The sequence below is a fragment of the Heloderma suspectum genome, chromosome 9 (genome assembly GCF_057233095.1).
Source record: "Heloderma suspectum isolate Gila_16-S chromosome 9, 16-S_ref, whole genome shotgun sequence".
Classification (NCBI taxonomy): Eukaryota; Metazoa; Chordata; class Lepidosauria; order Squamata; family Helodermatidae; genus Heloderma; species Heloderma suspectum.
Genome location: NC_139466.1, coordinates 25954208 through 25979181, shown reverse-complemented (window position 1 = coordinate 25979181; position 24974 = coordinate 25954208). Strand labels below are relative to the sequence as shown.

Below are 24974 nucleotides of genomic sequence, written 5' to 3'. Positions count from 1 at the left end.
AGACTATTTACATCAATGGTGCACAACCTTTTTGGCCCCGAGAGCTGTATTGGGCAATGCCAGAGGGCCGTCCCCCTCTCCCTCACACACTCGAGCACAAGCAAAGGAATCCCTTCCTTATCTCCAAACGCTGACAAAAGATCAGGGATAAGAGAAAGCTTTTGCTAGCAAGGCAATCCCTAACGATTAGAGATAAGAAAAGGATTCCTTTGCTAACACTAGAAACTCCAGGCAGTGCTGCCAAGGCAGTGCTGCTTGGGGAGGGGGGTGTCTGGTGGGCTGCCAGAAATGGCTTGGCAGGCCACACTTTTTCACCCCTGCTTTATCTCCATCATGTACTCAGCCTCCCCTTCAGCCAGTCTACTAGAGGCTAGGTGCTCAAGCTGCAACCGCCAGCAAAATCCACCCACACTTCCTTAACTCCTCCTGGCCTGAGCTATCCTCTCCGTGCAGGAAGTGAATTATCCAGTCCCAGACTGATGGAGAGCAGCCACAGCAGCAAGAAGGGAGAAGCGGCCAGCCTCACACCATACAGCGGCCCTTTTTGCGGCAGAGCCAGGGTTCACACAGACTTTATCCCCAGCCCGTATGACAAAGATTCTCTGAAACTTCAGGTAGGTAACTATACTTCACTCTGCATTTCTCCTCCTGCCCAAGGCCATTTTCACAGGAAGCTTTTATCACCCGGCCTCATTCACAAAATTTCACAGGTGGTCCAGCCGTCACTGCCTTCCACTCCTAACCCTCCCATGTTTTCCCACTGCTTCTCTCATTATTTTTCTTACCATAGAAAATCGGGGGGGGGGGGCGGGAGAGAACTGCACAATGGCTTCTGTCTGGTAGAATTAGGTGCCCTTGGCTTCTTAGTCTTCTCTCCACCCCTTCCCTTCCATTAGCAGACTTGAGGCCATCTCTGCTCTGACTCTTTGCTACCTGATGCCCCTCCACATGGGAGGATGCTGCAGTAACATACCTGCAGATCACAGAAATACCACATCTGTCCTCAGCTCTAGGTGAAGTAGGTGAAGACTAGGATCATGTCAATACTCATCAAATGCTGATGGTGGGTTCAAGTATTCCGGCTGTGTTTTAGTGAGAAGCAGAGCAGAAGGGTGCCCCTCAAAGATGTAATAATTTTGTATTTGGCACAGAAGGGGGACATCATCCATATCATTGCAAAGCCCCCTGTGGGCACCTGGACAGGTCTGTTGAACAACAAAGTGGGCTCGTTCAAGTTCATCTATGTGAACATCATCCCAGAAGAGCCTGCACCGGCTCCAAAGAACTGTTCACGAAGCAGGAGCAAGAGGCCCAAACCCAAGACCCTGCATGAACTGCTGGAGCGCATGAATCTCGAGGTGAGAACATTGGCCAGCCAGCAGAGGCCCCAAACACACGCATGCGAAAGAACATTATTGGAGCAGAGGGCCTGCAGCTCAGTGACAGAGCACACGTTTTGCACGCAGAAGGTCCGAGGTTCAATCCTTGGCATCTCTCAGCGCGGCTAAGACATTTGACACCTGGTGCCCTCCAGATGATTTTGACTACAACTCCCATAAGCCCCTGCAAACAGCCAATGGCCAGTGATTATGGGAACTGTAGTCCAAAAGTTCTGGAGACACCAGGTTGCTTACTGTTGCTCTGAACTAGGCAATACTGAGCTAGACGGACCAACGGTCTGACTCAGTGAAGGCAGCGTCCCACATTCCTGTGCTTCCCAAAGACTGGATCATGTTCCTGGCTCCAAGAGGCTGCCTTGAACCATCACAGCAATGGGCTGTCTAGCCCAGGGCTGTCTAGCCCAGGGCTGTCAAGAGCTACTTCAGAAGCAGGAAAAAGCACACTGCCACTTTCTAACAGCTCTTGTGGCGTAACGCAGGGGAACTGAGGTAGTGGCCCATGGCTCAGAGGCATAAACTCTGCCCACATTTACAGCCCCTGCATTGCTTTCAGACCAGGCCTGTCTGCAAATATCATTTTTAGATGTGGCAGAAACAGACATGCAAGTTTACTTTTGTATCCAGGGCTGGGCCTATCATTCAGCAAAGTGTGGCAACCAGATGCTAGGGATGGGTGGCTATCAGCAATGAGGTGCTGGGAGGACAGAGCTGTGCACTCCCTAAGCTGGTCTGTTCCCATCAGGTTTAGCAGAGGACGCTTTCCCATTGTCAGTGCTTAAGTAAGATTCAACTGGTCAACTTCTGTACATAGAATTGGGTGTGTACATACCCATGTATACGTGCACCATGTTGTCCTCAGGCAGCAAAATGTCGTGGGAGAGCCCTATTTGTACCATAATTAGTAACAGGGCAAAACCTCCCTAGATGTTAGCTTTGGAAGCTAGTTATTTAGATACACATCATTCAGCACGAGTGTGCCTCATTTATTCCAACAGTGGGAGCTGTATTTCACTCCCCCACCCTCAAAACAAAAACTTGTGTCCCCTTAAAAAAACTAATTTATTATGACATAAGCTTTCATGGAGTAGGCAGGAGTGGGCAGAAGGTAATCTTCAAATGTTTTGGACTTCAGTTGCCAGAAGCCCTTACCAGCATGGCCAACAGTCTGGAATGCTGGGAGCTGAAGTCCAAAATCTGGAGATCTTGTTTCTGCCCACCCCCGGACTAGAGTCCACCTTCAACAGATGCATCATGCATGTCCCACAGTTGGCAGGTGTGTGTACGCACTACATATATTTACACCTATTACACATGAGCATAGGGGGGATGATAAATAATGGAGTGAAATAGCTATAAAATACCCTCCAAAAGTACAGGTGTGGACAATCAAAAACCAAAATGTATACAAATGACCATTCCTAACAGCAAGAAGCAATGTGACAACACTAGCATTGCTTATGGCACCATCATAATCAATTCATTAGTCTTTAAGGTGCCCCAAGACACTTTCTTTCTGCTGCAACCCTTCCAGATGTTTCCAGGTGCAGAATTTGGGGTGTTTTGTGTAGGACTTCCCCCCCTCCATGTAAAGAACAAAAAATAAAATCCAAACCCAGCAATAGCAGCTGAGATCCAGCCCCCCCCCCCCCCCCATTTCACTATAGAAGTGGCATGTCAGCGATTTGAACAAAGCTAGTCAGACAATATCTACTAAAAATGGTCATCTGAAGCATTCTGAAGAATCCATAGCAGCTCTGGCTAATTAGCATTCTCCTGCAAAGGGGGTGTGCTAGGAAACATTTGCAACCGCCTGACCAAAGCTGTATAGAATTGTAGCCCACACATGTACCTTCATTTGTTCCCCCACAAGGGTATGATAGGCCAGGCCTGGATTTTAGAAGCCTCAGTTAAACATGGGTTTAAACTTCTCTGCACAAGTTCCAAGCAAGGTAGCATTACTGAGTTCCACTTGCACAGCAAGAACACTTTGCTGAAGGTCTGTTCTGATCACATCTGTTGTATAAGTGGATATTTTTTTCTCTATCAAGCTGCTAGTCCTCTCTCTGTCCCTCTCTCCCCACCCCCTCAGGAGCACACCTCCACGTTGCTACTGAATGGCTACCAGACCCTGGAGGACTTCAAAGAGCTACAAGAGACCCACCTGAATGAACTGAGTATCACTGACCCACAGCATCGTGCCAAACTGCTTACAGCAGCAGACCTACTGCTCGATTATGACAGTAAGCATGCCAAAGACGTTTGGTTTCTTCCCTTCCTGTTCTCAGGCTTCATAGGTCAGTGGCAGAGCAGCTGTTTTGCATTCAGAAGGACCCAGGTTCAATCCCCACCCTCTCCGGTAAGGATTAGACAGCAGGTGAAGAGAAAGACCCCACATTCTGCCCCAGACACTGGACAGCCACTGCCAGTTATAAGACAGCCACCCATTTTCCTATAGCCCCCACCCCACACATTGATATGTAGGGTTCTGTCCCTAGTTTGCAGAGCAGACTTGACAGTCATCCTGCCTCTAAGTCAGATGATGTAGCCGTTGCCTCTCATCCCATACCAAGTGGAATGCTGGCACAGCCAATACAAGGCAGGCAAGGCTCTGGGTCAGGGCAATCCCCCATGCCTTCCAGGTGTGGCCCCCAGAGCAGTCAGGCTTTCCTGTAACAGCTGTTCTCTCTCTCTCTCCCCCTCCAGCAAGCAGTGAGGCTGAAGATGATGTCGGAAGCTTGGAGGCTCCACTGACCCCTGGAGAGCAAAAGGGGGACATTCCCCGGGATTCCGGCTGTTTTGAAGGGACAGAGACACTGGACAGTGGGCGGGAGGACTCTTAAGCCGAGGGAAGGGCTGCCGTCTCTCTCTCTCGCTGGCTGGCTCATTCTGAGACAAGCCCCACCCTCTGCATCCTGGGCGCTGGTTGGCTGGCAAATGCAAATAGTCGTTCCAAGCACACTTGTCTCAGAGCCAGAAGTGCAGCTGCACTGCATATGCTTTCTCTTCAGACAGAGTAAGAGCACCACTCCAATTTTACCGCTCCTGGGTAAATAAGCAGATCTCCAGACCCCAGAACACTCACCATTCTCTAAGCTAGAGATTGCAGGAAAGGGGTTTTGCATTTAGACAGGCCCATCTGCTAGCCTTCATGCGTGCAGTGGGCACAAGCTGCCTGCCTCCCAAGCCCAGGAAGGGAGAACTACTGAACATGCAGTTGAGCTAAGGATGGCTGCAGTTGTCCCAATACACGCAGCCCGTCCTGGAGCAAAAGAATCCCCCCTCACCCCAGTGCGGAGAACAACCCAATAGGGTTTGCTACTCAAGGCTGCAGGTAGAAAGCTGGTCTCAGTCCATGAAGAGCAGCAGATCTACAGACTGAATGGAGCCAATGCTGCACCCACTTCCCTCATGCTGTGGGCTGGAAAGAGCCACACATACCCCGACCCCACTGCTAGCAAAAGTGACTTGAAAGCAGCAGCCATCTACTCTGCTGTGGGAAAAGAGTATGGACATGTTGCTTCTTTTCTCTTTGAAAACACCTTATTACCTAGTTAACTTGGAAGTTACCATGTTAAGAAGTTACCATGTAAGAACGGCTAGCTGCATGCAGTGCTAGGAGAAGATCCTGCACTCCTAGGATCAATTGCTAGGAGTGGACCAATTGCTGGGCTGGTTGAGTTGCCTAAGAGTGACAAGCACCATTTGGATCAAGGACCACAGGACACTGCTGCCTAGAGATGTGCTGTGTCTAGCAAAAATGAACTCAGGTCTTGGGCATCGTATCTGGCTTCCACTGCAGGGCTCCCAATAAAGCACATATACCCCTATAGCATAGGTGCGGCCTCCTATGTCATAACTCAAACTACGATACCTTTCAGGTAAAGTAGGGGTGACACTTCCCACATCTCCCCCCACCCCCCCCCTCTCTCTCTCACACACACACACACGGCAGCAGAGCCAGGAATTCTTTACTGTGGAATGAGACATAGCATCTTTCCACAAAATATTACAGCCAACTCCATCTTGTATAGTTCATCATCCCAACCCCCTCACCCAGTTGTAGGCAAGCTGGTGCCCTCCTCAGGTTTCAGCCTACAACTCCCACAATCCCTAACTATTGGCCATGCTGGCTAGGTCTGATGGGAGTTGTAGTCCAAAACATCTGGAGAGCACCAAGTTGCCTACCCCTGTTCTAGTGCCTCCTCAAAAGCTAGGATTGAGGATCACAATGAATCATACAGGGATTCACCAGGAAGGGGCTGGTCGTTACAAATGGCAGCAGAAGTGGCCAAATATGCTTCACTGGTCTTCCCCGGTGCCATCAGGTACAGCCAATGGCCCACAGATGGCTTCTCTGTTTGTACCAAGAGGGTAGTGAAGGCTGTCTTTTGTTTCATTACAGAAGAGGCAGTTAAAGAAAATACTGACTCATCCATGGAGGGAGTAGAGCCAGAAGTATATCTGTGGTACAAACCCCACACCAAGAATGGAGACTAGCAGCAGAGGCAAGCTGGTGTCAAGGCAACACACACACACACACGCAACACATGTCCAACAAATTCCAATGCCTTCATTGAGATCAGAGGAGCACACTGAAGCCTCAAGGCAGCCAGGATCATCCTGCTCCTGGAGCAATTTGACACAGTACATCAGAAAATACACCCCAAATAAGATGGCTGAAACACTGTTGAGATTTGGTCAGTAGTGGGGGAGAATGGTGGTAGCCTCTGCCTTTGCTGCAGGAAGGAGGGCAATGCTGGCAATGGGTCAAGAAACACTGCCAAAGCTGCATCTTCCTGCTCCTGCCTCCCACTATGTCCAGTGGGTTGAAGAAGAAAGGAACACAGACCACACCACCATGTCAGAACAGGAAACAGCCATCCCCAATCAATCATTGGGGACATGTTGGAAACACTGACCCTCCCTCTCCAGAGAGAGGACACAAACTTAGCCAGAGTTGTTTTGCTACCAAAAACACAGTGGGAGTCTGGTCAGTGTCCCACAGTGCCCCTAGCCCAGGGAGACCTGGATATGCAACTTGTCTCAAGCCAAGTAGGGATAGACACACATAGTAGTTCCAATTCAGGCCAGTGTAGTGGGAAACAAAGGAGCTACTCCTCCCTGCACCTTCCCTTCTTTCACTGAAGGTCTTGACACCTGAGAAAAAGGTTGGATCCAAGGTGGAAAGATTAGCAACTCTGCTGCCTCCTCAAGGGAGAGGCTGGCCACTGCACTTGGGATATGTTTGACTCAGTGACAGCTGAACTACACTTGTGGATTTGCATGATGCAGGAACAAGTATTTTTTGTAAATGCATACCCTAAAAAAAAACAAAACCATTCCCTGCATGAAGAAAGCATTTCAGAGAGAAGGGTTCTAGCTTTTCTTCTCCCCCCCCCCTTTAGATTTCCATGTGGAAGGAAGGTTTTCCTGTTTTTATTTCTTTTAACGGGAGCATTTAAAAAAAAAAGTACTCCCCACCTTCAGTTTGACTGGCCCAGTCACAATGGAATCATATGGTGCAGGTTAATGCCAATGTGCAGTTTAGCTCTATGAATGAAATGGCATTCAAGTTGGCTTGAAATGGCATAGAAGGCTAACTAGCCACCCCACCCCAATCCTCTATTCCTTCAGGGCAGATACAGCTTCCTTGTCAGCCTGATTTTTGGCAGCTCCCAATGACTTATATACAGGAAGGAGACTGGGAGACACAAGAGGGTCTGGACAGAGAGGTTACCATTAATATCAAGAGCACCACTCAGCATTGACACAACTGAGCTCGGGCACCAAGGTATGCATGAGCCATACAGAAGTCACAGGATGGGCGCCCACCTCTCTATACTAGTGCAGCAGCCACCTTTCCAACTATGTGCCACCAGCTGTTATGCTACCACATCTCTTTGCCACCCTTATGGTCCACTCCACAGCAGCCCTGACTGAACTGCTAGTCAGAAGGGAGGGTCGGTCTTTACTACAGCTGGTCCAAGCACTAATGCTGCAAACAAAATAGGGGGTGGGAAGGAAGGATTAAGAGACTATCAGAAAAACTTGCTATCTGGGAGGGAGAGGACAAAGACGAAAGACTGGTACTGCACCACAGAGTTCCAATAGCTAGACGAAAGGGTCCTGGAGCTCTCCTGGCTATTTTATGATGTAGAACCACTTGGGGCTTCAAGCTACCATATGGCACTGTTTGTCAGGGAACATTTAGGAAGGGCACTACTTATAAACCCCTAGCTCCCATTGGCAACTTGGCTCCACTGGCAGCTGAGTTCCGCCAAAGACACAATACTGCAATCACAGGTAGAAAGATGGTACAGAACACTGCCCCCATCTCCGTCATCTTCCCAGCTGGCTCCACGCTTCAGTGATGTCAGAGCTGGGGCAGGAGAGGCACTCACTTAATTGTGTTAGAGACAAAAGACAAGCAAGGAGGCCTGCCCCAGTTGCAGCAATTGCCTCGTGAGGGTACGAGTCCCTCAGCAGCACAATGGGGGTTCAGCATCCATGAGAAAGGGAGTGCTGGCATCCTTCAGTTTGTAGACACTGGTCACAACCACTGGTGAACAAACAGCCAAAGGGGAACCGCAAGGCCACCGTCCAGCCTGCTGTTCCCACTCTTGCCCACTCCACAGCTTCACAAGGAGTAAGCCAAACAAAAGCAGTGTTCATATCCACTTCAGAGGCTAATGTGTTGTCTGTCTGTGATCCAGGGATGGAACAGATGGTTCTGCAGCTGCAGCAGGCGGCTGCATCATTTCCTGTGGCACCTTGCATGTTGGCACTGGGAGCTGGGGAGGGGAGGAAGAAAGATAAGGATGATTCACAGCACAGTCCAGCGAAAACCCACCTCCAGAGAAAAGCTGTCAATTCCTGTAGATTTATTTTGGATGCTACATGTGACATAGGAGAAGCCATTCTTCTGAGAAACCAGCAACCATTTCTCCTGCTCCTTGGCCACCAGGAGAAGTCAGAGCCACTGCCAAACCTGGGAAGCTGACTGCCAAGTATGTTCGAAACAAGTCAATGACTACCACACTTACCAAACTTTCCTCTGGGAGGTCACTGCCACCCTCTGAGGCACCACTGGCTTTGTGGGAACTGGCTTCTTCTGTGCTCCTTTCTTCTTGTGTTCTGGGCTCAGGCCCAACACTGCTCTCTTGGGCAGCACTCTCCTGCTGCAAGATGCCCCGTCTATCCAGCACACTACAAGGAACGGTGGGGAGACATGGAGAGAAAATCAAGAACCCGAAGGCACCATTCCTCTGCCCCACTGGGAAGGGTTACCAGAGAGTAGCCCAGCAAAGTGGCTGTGGCAAAGGCATGTGCCTTATCTGTCTCCTTGTGATCCCAACCTGAAGAGAGGCTGAGACATGGAAAGGTGAGAAACTGTATGATGGAGATGCTCAGCTGAGAGGCTGGTTAACCCATCCCAGAAGATGTTGAAAAATATCAGCAGGCTCTCATCATTTTGATGCACGTGAAGGGACATTCCATCCCACTTTGCCCACCACTACCTTCGATACACAGCACAACATCCAGGCCCAGGTCAGACCATTACCTGGGAGGCAGAGGTCCACACAGAACCTCACAACAATTCTTCACAATGTTGCCATGACTATAGGGATTCTGCACACGGTTTTTCCCAGTCCAAGAACCCTTGATCTGAAAGAACGAGAGACAGGAGGGCCCCCAAAAGAACCCTGAACAAATGTCCACACTGATTTGCATAGTACACACACCCCAGATGAAAAACATCTGTCATATTATACTGGTTTCTCTTAGAGCTTGGCACCTGCTGCTTTCCTAATTATTTTGGTCCTACTGGGGTCCCTTCCTCATTCATATAGAACAGTTATGTTTCCACCATCTGGTACATCAGCCAAAGAATCTTTACTTCCAACATTTCAACAAACACTCTTGTCCAGCTGAATATATGGATTAAGCTTTATTTTCCCTAATAACCTGCATTTGAGAAAGTTACCTCCAGTTTTGAAATCTCCAAAGGCCATGTTTGAAAGAGAGGCTTTGGGAAATGGAAGAAGAGAACCCCCAAACAACAACAAAAGGGGGGAGGCCAGAGATGCACCCTCTCTCTACCCCAATCTGTTCAGAGGAAGACATGGATATGTTTTAGAAGAACACTATGGAACCGGAAGGAGATTTAATGGACTCATTAGAAGGAAACACAATGGACCCAAATCCACCCAAAGGAAAATGAAACTCCTGCCTAAGGGAACAGCAAAAGTACGGACTTCCATGGGAATTCCTAACTAGTATTCTGGGAGTTACATATAGCACTCACATCTTCATTAGTCGTCTGGTTCAGTGCTACCAGGAAAGTGTGGAAGCCAGTTAAACCCACCACAGACCAAAGAGTGAAGAAGCAGATCAAAACCTCCAGGGCTGTGAGAAGCTGAGTTAGGGAACATGAACTACATTACAGACTGCTTAGCTTCTCCCCACACTGCAGGCAATCCACCTTGTTGCCCCTCCATCAAAAGAGATATGAGGATAATCTCTCCCATTCTTTTCTCATTCCCCTCCTGCAACGGGCAGGTTAGAGGCAGCTGATGTTGAAGCAAAAAGGATATGTCCCTGGGGTTTCTTTCAGAGTATTCAAAAAGCCAATCTTCAGGGATTCTGGGTGAGAAGGAAGAAGTAATTAGTCTACAGATATCAACCAAACCACAGGAAAGGCAAGGGCCATTTCCCACCACCCTCACCCCCTTTCCAGATGCCCATCCAGAATCTAGCAACACAGCCCTTCTCCCTCTCCTCCCATCACCACAACGTGGACTCACTCAGGACAACATAAACGATGTTGAAGGAGAAGATGTAGATGGTGAGAAGAGACAAGGAAAGGATGAAGAGGTAGAAGTAACGGTAGTTCCTCTTCCCCACGCAGTTCCCCACCCAGGGGCAATGATGATCAAACCGCTCTGCAAGAGCCAGACAAGCAGGTCAACTATCTTCCCTCTGTGCTGGCCATACAACTTGCAGCAGTCAGCCAGCATGTGCATATAGGAATTCTACTAGCATGCCACACACACACACACACACACACACACACACACAGCCAGCAATTCCTTGCTGTATGCTGGCTAGGAAACTAATTCACACACTCATTCTTGAAGGGGAAGAGTTGCTAAGTAGCAGCTTTTCTCTTCCACACGTAAATAGTAAAAACTGGCCTCGTGGAAAGTCCCCCTCTGTAATAGCATAAGTTGTCACATCCTAAGGGTGGGGAAAACTTTTTTGAACTTTATAGATATGATAACTAGCAATATTATCACATGTGGGTATCATGAGTGGGAGTGCCTCCTCCATCAGAATTGGTCTAAACACAACTGCTGATATTCCACTCTCAGAAAGAACTACCCTAATCTTGCTATGGGGAGGTTCCAGATCACAGCACACCTGGACTGCTTCAGTGCCACCTAGGCACCAAAATTAGAAACCAAGTATAAAACAAAACAGAGTTCCTAGCCCTTAAGGCTGAGGAGAGAACTGAAGGTGAGGGGAACATGCCTACTGAAATTTCACACTTCAGAGGGATGAGGATTCAGGGTCCTCCAGCTTGTTGCACCTTCCATGACTAGCGGAATTCAGCTTCTCATGGCAGGGAACGATCTTTGAAGTGCTGTATAACAGCCTCTCCATGATTCCTGCCACTGGCCATCAGGAGAACCCCCTTATTAAGTTTCCTTCTCAGCCACAAACACAGTACTACAGGGCTCTGAGTTCAGCTCTATCACTCACCCACACAGTTATCACAGATGCTGCAATGCGAGGCACGTGGTGGACGGAAGATCTTGCATGTGTAGCAGTACTTCAGCTTCACTATCTGGTTATTGATCTGGAAGTTCTTAATGCGTGGGGGTGGCCGCTGGCCAGGAGGCACAGTTCCATTGGTTGCCTCTAAAAATGAAAGCCAATTGTTCATACAGGGCTTCAAGTAAGTGATGTATGCCCTCTATGGGCAGAAACTGCCCCTGCTCCCATATTAAATACACAAAAGCACACACTTCTTCCATCATAGAGGAGCAGTGGAGAATGCATTCCACATCCATAGGCTCAGTCAGTTGGAATTATGTTTGAAAGGCCCAAAGAACCTGCCCCCACTTACCAATCTCCATTTCAATGAAAGCTGCCTCATCAGGTAGGGCTCGTGGAATCACCCCTGGATCACTGAAGCTTGTCCGCAAGAGCGTAGCCATTGCAAACAGGAAAAGGACTACTCCAAAAACAGGAATGGCTGGAGAGAGATGGACAGCAAGGTAGCGACACCTATGGCAACAGAGAAATCCACAGGGACTGCAATCAGACACAAAGCCTACTGTGTGGTAACTTAGGCTTCCGGGGGGGTCAATATCATTGCTTTTTAACACATGTGTCCTTGATGTTCAGTGCCACAGAAGCAGAAATAATAAGACCCTGTACCAAACGAATTACAGTTGCACAAACCAAACTCCACAGATTTCCAGAGCCCCATTGAAAGTGCAGAAAGTGGTATGTGCTGGAGAATTTTGCATTATGAAAACCTCTTTCTTAAAAACAAGATTTTTCTAAACTATATTTTACAAATCTAGTGTTTGTTGATAAGAAGAGACTGGAAACACCTGAGCAAGTCCTGGTACAGGCTTAAAACTGAACAAAAATTACATAGTGTCCTGCACAGCTTTCTGGCCTTCTTACATGGCTATTACTGAAAGTTTACATTGGAACATGTTTATCTGCCCTAGGAAGTACTGTAACCAAACAGCAGTCTTTTAAAAGGTACAACACTAGCAAAAGTATTGGTTTATATACTATTTTCATACCAACAAATTTTTTGATACAAGCCTGAAGTACAACTTACGTACAGCCGCATACAAGACTGGGCTTTTTGCATTCCACCATCTGAGCTGTATGGGCAGGAACATACATGGGACCCATGGAGTTATTACTTCTAGCATTGCAAAAGTGTGGGGGCAAGGTGGGGAAAAAGCCTTACATACTTCTTCCCCACCTTGCCCCCACTTTTTCTATGAGCTGCTGACACCAACTTCCAACCATCACCTGGCATTTACATTTAATTTATTTGCATATAGTCAGACCATCACAAAACAAACATTTAACAAAAGATACTAGGTATCAATACAAAGATAACATTCACAACGTTAACACAAACCTAGATCATACAGAATAAATGTAAAACGCTGGATCTCTAGCTAATATCTTGTTTGTATTCCGTCTTTCTTCCACATTGGAACTCTGGATGACATAGACACAGGAAGCTGTCTTATACAGTCAGACCATTGGTCCATCTACTTCAGCACTGTCTATTGACAGTGGCTCTCCAGGATTTCAGACAGGTGTCTTCAGAATCATAGAATAGTAGGGTTGGAAGGGGCCTATAAGACCATCGAGTCCAACGCCCTGCTCAATGCAGGAATCTAAGTCAAAGCATTCCTAACAGATGGCTGTCCAGCCTCATCTTGAACGCCTCCAGTGTGGGAGAGCCCACCACCTCCCTAGGTAATTGGTTCCATTGTCATATTGCTCTAATAGTCAGGAAGTTTTTCCTGAAGTTCAGCTGGAATCTGGCTTCCTGTAACTTGAGCCCATGATTCCGTGTCCTGCACTCTGGGATGATCGAGAAGAGATCCTGGCCTTCCTCTCTGTGACAACCTTTCAAGTACTTGAAGAGCGCTATCCTATCTCCCCTCAGTTTCTCTTCTCAAGGCTAAACATGCCCAGTTCTTTCAATCTCTCCTCACAGGGCTTTGTTTCCAGTCCCCTGATCATCTTCGTTGCCCTCCTCTGAACCCTCTCCAGTTTGTCTGCATCCTTCTCAAAGTGCGGCGCCCAGAACTGGACACAGTACTACAGATGAGGACTAACCAGTGCTGAGTAGAGGGGAACTAGTACTTCCCGGGATTTGGAAGCTATGCTTCTATTAATGCAGCCCAAAATAGCATTTGCCTTTTTTGCAGCCACATCACATTGTTGGCTCATATTCAGCTTGTGATCGACAACAATTCCAAAATCCTTCTCGCTTGTAGTATTGTTAAGCCAAGTATCCCCCATCTTGTAACTGTGCATTTGGTTTCTTTTTCCTAGGTGCAGAACTTGCCATTTATCCCTACTGAATTTCATTCTGTTGTTTTCTGCCCAGCGCTCCAGCCTATCAAGATCACCTTGAATTCTGTTTCTGTCTTCTAGCTATCCTGACCAATTTTGTGTCATCTGCAAATCTGAAAAGCATTCCCTTTACCTCCTCATCCAGGTCATTAATAAAAATGTTGAAGAGCACTGGGCCCAGGACTGAGCCCTGCAGTACCCTGCTCATTACCCCTCCCCAGTTTGAGATGATCCCATTGATAAGCACTCTTTGAGTCCGATTCTGTAGCCAACTGTGGATCCACCTGATGGTTGTTTCATCTAGTCCACTTTAACAGCTTTGCCTGGAGATGCCAAGGACTAAACCTGGAACCTTCTGTTTGCAAAGCGTATTTCCCATCCAGGCACTGACCAGACCCAGACTTTCTTAGCTTCAGAAGGATTGCCGCATCATGTGCCTTTAGAACATAGGTCACTGCCCTGGCCTTTTAGAGTAAAATGGGCAGGAAGCAGAGGTATGCAGAACACCACTATGATTAGTCTACCCGTACCCTAATGGTGTTCCTGCCCAGAGGGACAATTTCACCAAGATTGCAAGAAGGTAAATAAAATGCACACCAAAGAGGAGTGGGGGAAAACCTAGCAAGAGCAGCAGCAGCTTCTGGCAGCAAGCACAAGAAGGGGAAGAAGAGGGAGGAGAGGGAACGACCAATCCTGCCTGCAGCTGCCAACTAAGATGGGCCCTCCCCTGCTGGAAGAGTAGGAAGTGGAATACTGACAGTTATTCTGTGAGACTTCCCTGCTGGAGCCAGCAGAGAACCACCTCTGCACAGAGCACAATCCAAGTAGCAGTCGTTGGCTCCACATATTGTTACAGCTTTGTTTTCTCTTTTACACTCTCACTCCCATATTGAATTAATATCTAGCAGGAAATGCTAGCACACAATTTCTCAGTCTCCACCTCAAGTCTGAGCACTCACCTCTGTGCCAAGACTCCCAAATCCTGCATTTGGAAATAAAAAGGAGTTATGAGAATATGTGCATGCTTCTTTTGCACTAAGAATTCTGCTTCTAGAAGAATTCTGCTTCTAACACATTCCTCTTTCAACAGTGATCAAGAGAGAGAAGAGAAAAAGCAGAAAGGGCATTACCACTTAAACACTGGAAGCCGCACCTAGCCTTCCTGCAGCACTGAGCACAATGGTGTTGTTTTTGTCTTCTTAATTTAGCACTACAACACTTCATAGCCAAACACTCCAGTACCCACAACCTTTCAGAGTACTTAGCAGGAAGATAATTCAAGGATCTTCCTAGTATCAGGTATGAACCATTTCCTAAACAATTTATTCAAGGGCCATATATATATGTTACATTACTCATGCTTTTTAGAAGTGTAAAACCTGTTCACCTTTGTTTTAAAGAAAAAGCAGCTGTAGGCCCCCAAATCTGGATTGGAGCCTTGCCACTGCTTTTTCTTCCAAATGAGAGGCCAGTTTTAAAAGGCACTTTTTAAAAAGCATGAACATAACATGTAGTTTGGCCCTGGACCTAGCTATTTTAAACTTTAGAGAGTACCAGACCACCTTACCTGTCTCCTGAGAAACTTGTACAAGGGTCAAGAAGCAACAGTAAGAACCAGACATGGAACAACCAATTGGTTCAAAATTGGGAAAGGAGTACGACAAGGCTGCATATTGTCACCCTGCTTATTTAACTTATCTGCAGGGTACATCATGAGAAACGCTGGGTTGGATGAATCACAGGTCAGAATTAAGATTGCCGAGAGAATTATCAACAACCTCCGATACGCAGACGATACCACCCTAATGGCAGAAAGCAAAGAGGATCTAAAGAGCCTCTTGTTGAGGGTGAAAGAGGAGAGTGCAAAAGGTGGTTTGAAACTCAACATTAAAAAAACGAAGATCATGGCATCTGTCCCCATCACTTCCTGGCATACAGAAGGGGAAGAAATGGAAGCAGTGACAGATTTTATTTACTTGGGCTCCAAGATCACCACAGACGGTGACTGTAGCCATGAAATTAAAAGACGCTTGCTCCTTGGGAGGAAAGCTATGGCAAACCTAGACAGCATAGTAAGAAGCAGAGACATTACCTTGCCGACAAAGGTCCGTCTAATCAAAGCTATGGTTTTCCCAGTAGTAATGTATGGCTGTGAGAGCTGGACTATAAGGAAGGCTGAGCGCCGAAGAATTGATGCTTTCGAACTGTGGTGCTGTAGAAGACTCTTACGAGTCCCCTGGACTGCAAAGAGGTCAGATCAGTCCATCCTAAAGGAAATCAACCCTGACTGCTCATTGGAAGGACAGATATTGAAGCTGAGGCTCAAATATTTTGGCCACCTAATGCGAAGAGAAAACTCCCTGGAAAAGACCCTGATGCTGGGAAAGATTGAAGGCAAAAGGAGAAGGGGATGGCAGAGGACGAGATGGCTAGACAGCATCACCGATGCAATGAATATGAACTTGAGCACGCTCCGGGAGAGAGCGGAGGACAGGAAGGCCTGGCGTGCTATGGTCCATGGGGCCACGAAGAGTTGGACACAACTTAACGACTGAACAACAACAACAACCTGCTACTACAGATCAAATCCAGGAGCTATGTTCTCCCAGCATTCTAACCTTATTGTACAAATGGGATTTCACATTCCAAATATTCAGAAGCTTTGTTTAATCACTCATCTGATATGCTCTCTGATATTTCTTTTAAAACAGAAATACCACATTATTAGCAAGGGTTACGTCAGGTGTGACAGCCAGCTGAATTTGCATTCCCATCAAAACAATCAGGTAGACAGATGGAGTTTCCTTCTGCATCCTAAAATCCGAATAAGATAGGAGGAATCCCTGAAAAAAGATCTATGGCTCATGGGCTATCTTGTACATTCAGCTAAAGAGAACACCTGTTTAGACAGGGCTACCAAACAACAGATGTCCCCCACCCCCCATATACAAAAACAGGACTTTGGTAATCTGTCATGAATACATAACAGACCATAGTAAAACACTTTTCAGTGCAGTCTTCTGCACTCCAAGCAACATTCACATTACCAGCCAGTGGGATTGCCAACCACCCCTTTTGAGAGAAAGCATGCCTGCAATATTTGTGGTCACATCTTTAACTAAGTGCATGGAAATTTTGTTTGACAGCACTAGAACCTTTGGCAGAGAGTATGTTCAAATGTAAAGCCACTTTAAGCATTCGTGGAAATATCATCAAACCACTTTGACAAATTCATTTTCCAACACAACTATGATGCAAAAGCTTGGTATTTTGATGGGACTTTTTGGTCATACCACTGGTTTTGAAACCCAACTGCCATATTTGCAGGCTTATCAACCTGAAATAGGGATCTCTGGTCTTGCTGGCAAGTATAAAAATAGTCTGTTGTCTGTCACTACTTGTTGAAAGGCTTGTGCTTTAAGACCTGTTTTTCCACACTGAACAATATATCCTGTTTAATGAAATAGACCTGGCCTCCAGGTGGAAAAGCATTAGAAGCTAATTGACCAAAGCCATGACTTGTCAGTGACATATACACATCCCATGCAACCCTTGCTAGTCCATTGACTTCCTTGGGTTCCTCCTGACCCTCAGGCTGTCAAATTGTTTTTCCCTATTCAAGAGTTCCTAGCATGACTACTCTGAGCAAGTTCTGGCATCCCGCTAAAACTTCAAGCACCACCCTGCAAATCAGCATGGGTAAAAGCAGCAAGCAAGCATGCACCATCATGGCAAGGGAAGAGACTAGAAGAGTTTTGAGCAGATGATAGACATAGCTTGGAAACGACTACTTCCAGAAACATTCACATAAAATGAGAAACGGAGCACAACACACTGCTGGAAACAACCAGACTACAGTGTAGTCCAGCTTTGAAGTAATGCCCATAGCAAGTTACACACTCACTAATACGGTCTTGTAAATAATGCTAGGGATGGTCATCCATTTGCCTCTATTGCTGCTCCTCCCCATCTGTTATCTAGCACTGTCTGGTAATGTAGAGGTAGAAGTTCAGGCCCACTCCTATTTTCCATTCAGAAATGCAAAACAGATCTAAGCTGGTTACTCCAGTGGTGTTCCCCCACCCCATCTGCTTTTGCCTTAAAGGGCGAGTAGCTCTTTAAAGCAAGGAGAGCTAGACACATGCACCCAATACAGGTTCTCAGCTACAGCTTCCAACCTAGAAAGCAAAGCACAGAGCAGTTCAAGCTGCAAGTCCCAGCTTTAGATAGCTGAGGCAGCAACAGCATGAGCAGCTAAATCCCTGGCAGATGGGAGGCAAGGTGGCCAGGGTGCAGATAGCCATGGCTCTGCTGCTGACCAGTGCTACTTGGCCCAGGTGAGCATAGCTGGACTAAGCTTAAACTGAATGGTCTTGCAAATATTATCCCAGAAAGAACAGAAATCCAAAGCCCTAATTCACAGCATCAGCTTTTGAAGAACCAAATTTGGGAGGCACTTCGCCCGAATGAACAAGAACGTAAGTACAGATGGCTAGAAGTGAATGATATGTAACACGGCTGTACTTTGCCCAGGGCAAAGTCAAATTGTTAAGTGAGCACAGTAACAGACAGCAAATCTAGGAAATCATGCCAAACAGAAATAAAGTTTTCCGGCTGGTATGGCTGGCACTCCTGTCGAAGCGCTAGCTGACCTCTAAGATGGAGAGAACTCTCATGGTTCTCCCAGGAAATACTGCATGGGTTCTGCTCCCACTGAGTAGACCCATGCAGCTCCTTGGTATGCAGAAAGCGTATGAAACAAGTGGGAAGACAGTTTGGAACTCAAATGGAGAAAAACCCATGATAAGCCTGATCGAACACAAGTGAGAGCCCGCTATTGGGCTTACTCTGTGGCAGTGATGGAGGCAAGAAACTGTTGTTCTCCACCACGGCATCCTCTTAGTGTCATCCAACAGAGCTTTTCCAGGCAGTGTGGGGCCTTTTCAAATCTGGTCACAGGAAGAACCCTCAGCAACATAGTGAAATACATTTGTAAGACATTCTGAGGCTAAACAGTAACCTCACGTTTAGACTATTACAATGTGTTGTGTGTGGAAACTGCAGTTGGTCCAAGATAAGCCCACTAAATTTGGGTTGCTGTGACATGTGAACTAGACTATTGATTTGGCCTTCTTTAGAAGCAAGGATCAAAACCGAACATTGTAGACCTTTTCTTCACAATTCTACTTGAATCAGAAGTGGAATTGGTGTTTTTTATTTTCTTCAGCCAGAAGTAGTGACACAATCATAATAAGCCAATCCAACTTCCCCCACAGGTTACACAGCTTTAACAAAATCAACATTAAGTTGCTAAGTTGTTATAACTCTGAATGTACACAGTAGTCCTTCATTTTATCCTTCACCAAGTCCTGTTCTCACTTCTATTATTGTATCTGTGCAAAGAGACGGTGCCAGGAATTTATTCAGCATTGCCTTGGGCAAACATGAGAGAAGCAGCTAAGGGGTAGCAAGATTCAAACTTCTCTTTTCCCATTTAGGAACACTACAGGTGTTCAGAATAGCAGTGTCTGCTTTTATCTGTCAAACAGGAAGTCAGTGATGTTAAGTGGGTGTAGGGAAAAACAAAACAGGAGTAGCTTTTTAAGGAGTAACACACAAGTATAGACAGAGATGACAAAAGGAAAGTTTCCAAGTTTCAGATTCTACAACCTATGAACTTCAGTTTAAAAAAACCAGGCTGCTAATAACTTAACTCACATACACTGTATCAAGCTCCTCCCAAGTGTCTTCGATGCTTAAGACATCTGCAATGTCTTCCCCATGTTCAGAGTAACCTTTAATGCATTAATTTCTAGTCTCTTCTATCATCAATCAGGCAGATATGTGTGTGTATGGTGTGAGGCAGGACCTCTGGTTACTCCCAGACTTCCTTCATGTAACCAATTCATGCCAAAGATGTTTTAGTGACTTGACAAATGTTCAGTGTTCTCAACTGTTCCCACATAAAATATTCATCCCATATAAAATAGTCTGGGAACAGAGACAAATGCCACCCCAATGAGAAGAGGCCAAATCACATGATAAGCAGCAGAGTCCTATATGTCATTGTTTTAACACAAGCTTCGAGCAGCTCACCATGCAGTATTATGCGAGCTCCGACAGCGGTCACTCCTGACCCAGGATGAGAGAGCAGCTCCTCATCACATTTCTAAAAGAGAGTGCCAGTGTGGTGTAGTGGGTAGAATATCAAACCAGGCTTGGGGAGACCCAGATTCTAATCCCTTCTCAGCCATGAAGCTCACTGGGTGACCTTAGGCCAGCCACCATCTCTTAGTTTAATCTACCTAACAGTGCCGCTGCAAGGATAAAGGGGATTGAAAGGAGAGAATGGCTGAGGGGCAGGGGAGAGAGAGAAAAGTAGAGAACCATGTACATCACCTTGAGCTGTGAGGAAGCCTCATTCACACTTCCTCACAGGCAGAATTTGGGGATACCTCCACAAACCTATTTATACCACATTTCGAACAGAAGTCAATAGGCTGGGAAGCGCAACACAGGATCAGAAATACAAACCTAGTACAATTTACCCCTCTATTTCACCAGTAACTGCATGAGTGCTTAGCATGGTGAGCTGGCAGGGATGTGGGTGCCAACACCCAATCCAATTTTGTGCAATAACTGCTGGATAGAAACGGGATCAATCACTCTATTATCCTCATGAATGTCACACTCCCAATGTCCTAAGGGGACCATTACAAACATGGGGTAGCAGAGGCCAACCGAGGACGCAACATCTTCAGAAGATGGAACCTGTGACAGAATCAATATGTTCAAGATTCTTGATTCCCAGTATCATGTGTATACTACTCTATGGACTAAGAAACCAGAATATCATAACATGTTAGTATGGAACCATACTAACCTCTTCATGCATAATGAGCTGGCTCTCATAAAGTGTTGGGACTTATTTCCAAGTAAACATATCTACAATCAGCTTGTAACGGTTTTAGAAAAGCCATTCAGAACAGAGAGTACATGAGGTATCTGCAGACCCTGCTCATTATCAAGGATCAGCTTATATAGCATTCTGCACTGAAGGAATTTACTAAATATGTATTAGACAGACTACATGCTCAACTACATAAAATTTTCATATTAATGTTACATTTCTTAGTCTTCATACACATTTTGTTTAGTCCAAGAAATCAAGTTCCCAACCTCACTAGCTATGCATTCTTTGTATCATTTTAGTATAAACCTACATGGAGTTCAAGACACTAGCATTTACAATTTTAATAATATAGCACACATTTCCAAAGGGACTATCCTAATTGTAGCTCTGACCCATGCCACCAAGTTGAAACTATGGGGCTCACAGCAATATTTTTGCAGCCCTACCTTTTTGCTGCCCCAACTTTGCTACCACACCTTTCTACAAAAATTGATTGCAATCATGTGTAACACACACACCTGTCTTTAGTATGTATCACAATATAGCTTCCAGCAGTGTGTCTGCAAAACTACTTCCTGGAACGAGTTTTCATTTGGCCTGGATAAGCGATTAGCTATGCTACAAGGTTATTAATCCTAATGTTTGCAAGGTGAGTGGGTAAGCTTCAGAGCTGCTGTGTTACTGAATGGTCCGCTTGCTAAATGAATAGTTCATCTCTTGAGCAAGCCAGCAGTTCTCAGAAATGATGCTGTCAGTATAATTGGCAGAAAACAAGCTGTAGCAACTTCTTTTGTTATATCATTTCTTAGTTCACAAACCAACACAATCAGACCATCTTTTCAAATGTCACTCATACTATGGAAAAAGGTGCATTCATTCAGCAACAGTTCATGCCTGATCCACAGTGGCAGTTGCATACCACTAACAAACTGAGCTCATATGCTCTCTGCCAACCAAAGCAACAGGCAAAACATCACCTTTTAGATGTAGAGAACTTCCAAGATCAGGGCCCTGAAAATCCAAAGCCCCCCACCCCTTATCTTCACTCCAAGGCAAAATGGCACTGCATTAAATTCATAAATTTCATTCAGTCATGTCAGATTATAAACCGACTGGGACCAAAATAAGAATTATGAGTGCAGTATCACAAATACTTCCCAAGACTAACCTCAAGAACCATATCACCAATTTGTTTTCCCCCTTACAATAGCAGACACCAGATTCAAATCTCGGAAGAAAGCACTGTCGTTTCAGAAAGGAAATACAGAAATAAGTTTCGCCAGGTTATCTGGAGGTGACAAGATTATAGCTCATTGCAAGCATCCATCTCTACCGACAATTTAATAGCCATAAAGTCTCTAGGAGGGAAGAAACATTCCAACCCATGAGAATGTGGATCTACCAACCCCAGTCTTGGAAACACCAACACAAGCAAAGGTTTCAACCACTGTGAACTTACTCAAAAGCAAAAAAGAGGGCACATGTTCCCACAATAAGGAAAAGTGTCAGATAGAAGATGCCTTTCTGCCGGGCCATCATGATGCGCCCATCACAGCAAAATGTGTTCCTTCCTGGCAGTTTCTCCCATTTCCGCATCACCTTCTTCCTCGCTATCATCACAGACATGGCTGCACCTTCACAGAAGGCAGGACAGCTGATCAATGGCCCGTCTCCACTTCAGCCACTGGGATGCACACACCATCCTCAAAGATCCAGCCTCAGCCCCTGGAGAGATAAAAGACAGGGAATCCAGTCAGCACAGCTGCTCACGAGGCACCTAGATTAGAAAAATTGACTAAGCAATTATTACTGGAAGCATATCCTTCCTGGCACACCCGCATCTTACTCTAAAGCTTTAGTTACTCACTGTACAGCACTTTCATGTGACAGATGTGCCCGTCTTGCCCAACTGGAAACACACTATATGGCTTGTGCCATAACTCCTAGTACGTACTTGATCCCAGTGCTTTGCAGTGACCAGCGACTGCCCTCTAGCAAATGAGAATGGCTAAAAGAACGCCAGGACACACTGTGGCTTGGCGCATTCCTTACAATTCTTCCCTTTCTCCAGATAGGCCCTAAGAACTATAGTAGCATCATACATAAGCCTTGCTCTCCTTTAGGGAGGGGCTGTGGCTCAGTGGTAGAGCACCTGCTTTGCACACAGATGGTCCCAGGTTCAATCCCTAGGATCTCCAGGTAGGCTGGAAAAACTCTTGCCTAAAACCCTGGAAAGCTACTGCCAGTCAGCGTTGACAACACCTGGCTAGATGGACCAATGGTCTGACTTGGTATAAGGCAGCTTCCTATATTCCTAAATGACACACCAGTTTGGATTGAGTAAAGCCTTCCTCAAACAAAAGAATGATTTACATGCCTTACATTCTTGTAGTAACCATATAATGCCATGTGGATTTCCGGGCCAAACACACACCAATCATTACATTAACACCCAGCATCACACAGCCACAGAACTCTTTAGCAGGCAATCTTTGGACCAAGTGCAGGCCCTTAAGCACAGCATGTAAGAAAGATCTCCATGGTGTTTTACTCCAGAGTCATCCAGTGACAGAATTAACCCGATTTCCAGACAGGCTAGCCCAACAGTTGTTAAAAATCAAATCTTTCCCATGAATTCCAGCCCCACCCTCCTTCTCCCTTGTTCTTCTCTCTTCTCAAGCTTCCTTTAAATGTAATCCAACAATAGGGACATGAGAATCATTTTGAAACTAGCCCACCTTTTCTCGCTGGCTTTGCAAAGTCTTAGTTGCCCACAGCACTCTAATCTACTTGACAGGGATACTGTGAAAAAAAGTTGTGATTCCTTATTATATATTGGAAGTGAAGAGACTGCCACAGATTCTCTAGGATTCTGGACATAGACTTAAAATAAGCCTTAAAGCAAACAGTCCAGCCATCCTCTCTGTACTGGCATCAGCAGCCAGTCAAGAAAACAGCGCGGATTTCCCCCACTCCTTTAAAAGCATCTTATGGTCGAGAGTGAAAATCCTTAACGCAGTGCAATGACTGTTCCCAGAACGAGAGTCGGGGCGGAGGGGGGGGGGTACTCCAGGCTAGTTAAGCCGAAGGAAAAAGTGGGCTTTCATCGATGTGACATTTGCGACCCCCCCCCCTTTCATTTCCTGGGAAAGCAGGTGGTATGTTTGGGGAGGGCGGTCCACGGATCGCAGTGACATTCCTACCCAGAAAAAACACGCGAGAGTCTCTGCCTTTCTTTGGGCTTAAAAAGCACCCGCCCAAGACGCTCGCTTTGTTTATTTTGGTTTGATTACTACAAGATGTAGACCGCCCCAGCTGCTCTCTCCCGTGCCCAGCCTTTATACTTACATTCCCACGCAACAATAAATATCAATACAAACGCAAAAACATGCGCTACAAAACCAAGGGCGACTGCTCTTCACGTCTGAACCCACCCCACCCATCCCCGCACTCAATCCAATCCAATCCAAGCCCAGCAACCGCTAACGAAAGATCAAAATCATAAACAGGCGGGGAGAAGGAAAGGTTGAGTAGAGACAGCCGGACTTTCACCCCCTTCCCTTACAATCCGGTCGCTTGCAGCGCGCACGCCGGGCCAGGCGCGGCTGCCGCCCATTGTTTCTCCGTGACCTTGCGCCCTCCGCAAGGATCCCGACGACCGTGCAACAATAATTAAAAAAAAAAAACAGAAACAGAAACCTCACATGAACCCACGGCCAGACTCGTCCGACACGCGTCTCTTTAACTCCCACGTGCGCCGCGGAGAGGAGAGGGAAGGGAAGGGAAGGGAAGGGAGCCGCGACACAATGAACACACCCAGCAGCGGAGGGAGGGAAGGCTGGCTGCCTCCACAGGAGCCCTTGCCGGGAAGCAACACGACAGGGAAGGCAGGCTCGCGCGGAGAGCGACGAGGCCCGCTTGTGCACCACACCCCACGCGTGACCAGAAGGGGGCCGAGACGCCACGCCCCCGCTGCGATGGGGAGCCGGGCCAACGCTGGGGGGCGGGGCGGGGGGCGGGGCGCACAACGCGCCGTCCTGAGGGAACAGGCCGGCCCCGCCCTCACCGCGGCACAGCCCGCCCAGCGACGGGGGAGGGGGGGGGAGTGCCCGGGTCTTTCGCCGCCCCCGCAGCGGCTCTCCTGCTGCTCTCACCTGCCGCTCAGCGCTGCCGGGGCCGAGGCTGGGTCTGCCCGAGGCCTTTCCTCTCTGCACCCCGAGAGGGGCAGAAAAAGGAGCTCGACTCCGGATTGGCCGGGCTGTGTTTCGGCCCGTCCTGCTGGCTCCAAAGGGGGCTGCTTGATTGGCTGAGCTGCGCCTCGCTCACACGCGCCTCACCGTGGGGAGAGGGGAAGAGGGCGAGGCTGGGACCCGCCGGGCCTTTTCTTTCCCTCCCGCGTTAGTGTTTTGTGAGGGGAAAGACGGCATTGGCTCGCTCGGCCCAAAGGCTGCCTCCTAAGTCCGACAGAAGGCAGCTAATTATTGAGGCGGCAACTGGTTCTGAACATCTGGAACATGATGGGAAGAGGCGGCTCC

At 47.0% G+C, this 24974-nt stretch overlaps 2 protein-coding genes across 8 annotated transcripts in view; one reads left to right on the top strand and one right to left on the bottom strand.

The window, feature by feature from the left end:
* SASH3 (SAM and SH3 domain containing 3) overlaps positions 1-6550 on the top strand; it is a 17763-nt gene extending 11213 nt beyond the window's left edge. Inside the window, exons 6-9 of one of the 2 annotated variants that reach the window (XM_084813931.1) lie at positions 454-614; positions 1152-1358; positions 3490-3640; positions 4104-6550. In XM_084813931.1, the coding sequence (XP_084670057.1) occupies positions 454-614; positions 1152-1358; positions 3490-3640; positions 4104-4240 (656 nt within the window). In that variant the 3' untranslated portion in view covers positions 4241-6550. Of the gene's footprint in view, positions 1-453; positions 615-1151; positions 1359-3489 lie in introns of both variants that reach the window. The other variant, XM_084813930.1, reaches the window with a different exon arrangement.
* On the bottom strand, positions 281-24974 carry ZDHHC9 (zDHHC palmitoyltransferase 9). 6 transcript variants are annotated; one of them, XR_014784829.1, is made up of 11 exons: positions 24594-24973; positions 21899-22164; positions 11530-11690; positions 11163-11321; positions 10205-10342; positions 9997-10043; positions 9706-9810; positions 9385-9506; positions 8962-9065; positions 8444-8606; positions 5952-8191 (listed from the first exon to the last, which is right to left on the bottom strand). XR_014784829.1 is itself a non-coding variant. In XM_084813932.1 (10 exons), exons 2-10 carry the CDS (start codon positions 22063-22065, stop codon positions 8087-8089), a joined length of 1149 nt encoding a protein of 382 aa, XP_084670058.1. In that variant the 5' UTR covers positions 22066-22164; positions 24594-24970; the 3' UTR covers positions 281-8086. The 6 variants fall into 6 exon arrangements, 5 of the variants coding, with proteins under 5 accessions (XP_084670058.1, XP_084670059.1, XP_084670061.1 ...); XM_084813932.1 differs by lacking the exon at positions 9385-9506 and having other exon boundaries at positions 281-8191; positions 24594-24970; XM_084813933.1 differs by lacking the exons at positions 9385-9506; positions 24594-24973 and adding an exon at positions 24256-24560 and having other exon boundaries at positions 281-8191.

Coding starts and splice junctions, on each gene's coding strand:
- ZDHHC9 (XM_084813932.1), bottom strand. CDS start 22,065: ATGTCTGTGATGATAGCGAGGAAGAAGGTGATGCGGAAATGGGAGAAA. Junction 11,322..11,529: donor TTTCATTGAAATGGAGATTG/GTAAGTGGGGGC, acceptor TTTCATTTTTAG/AGGCAACCAATGGAACTGTG. Junction 8,192..8,443: donor ACCTCCCAGAGGAAAGTTTG/GTAAGTGTGGTA, acceptor TCCCCTCCCCAG/CTCCCAGTGCCAACATGCAA.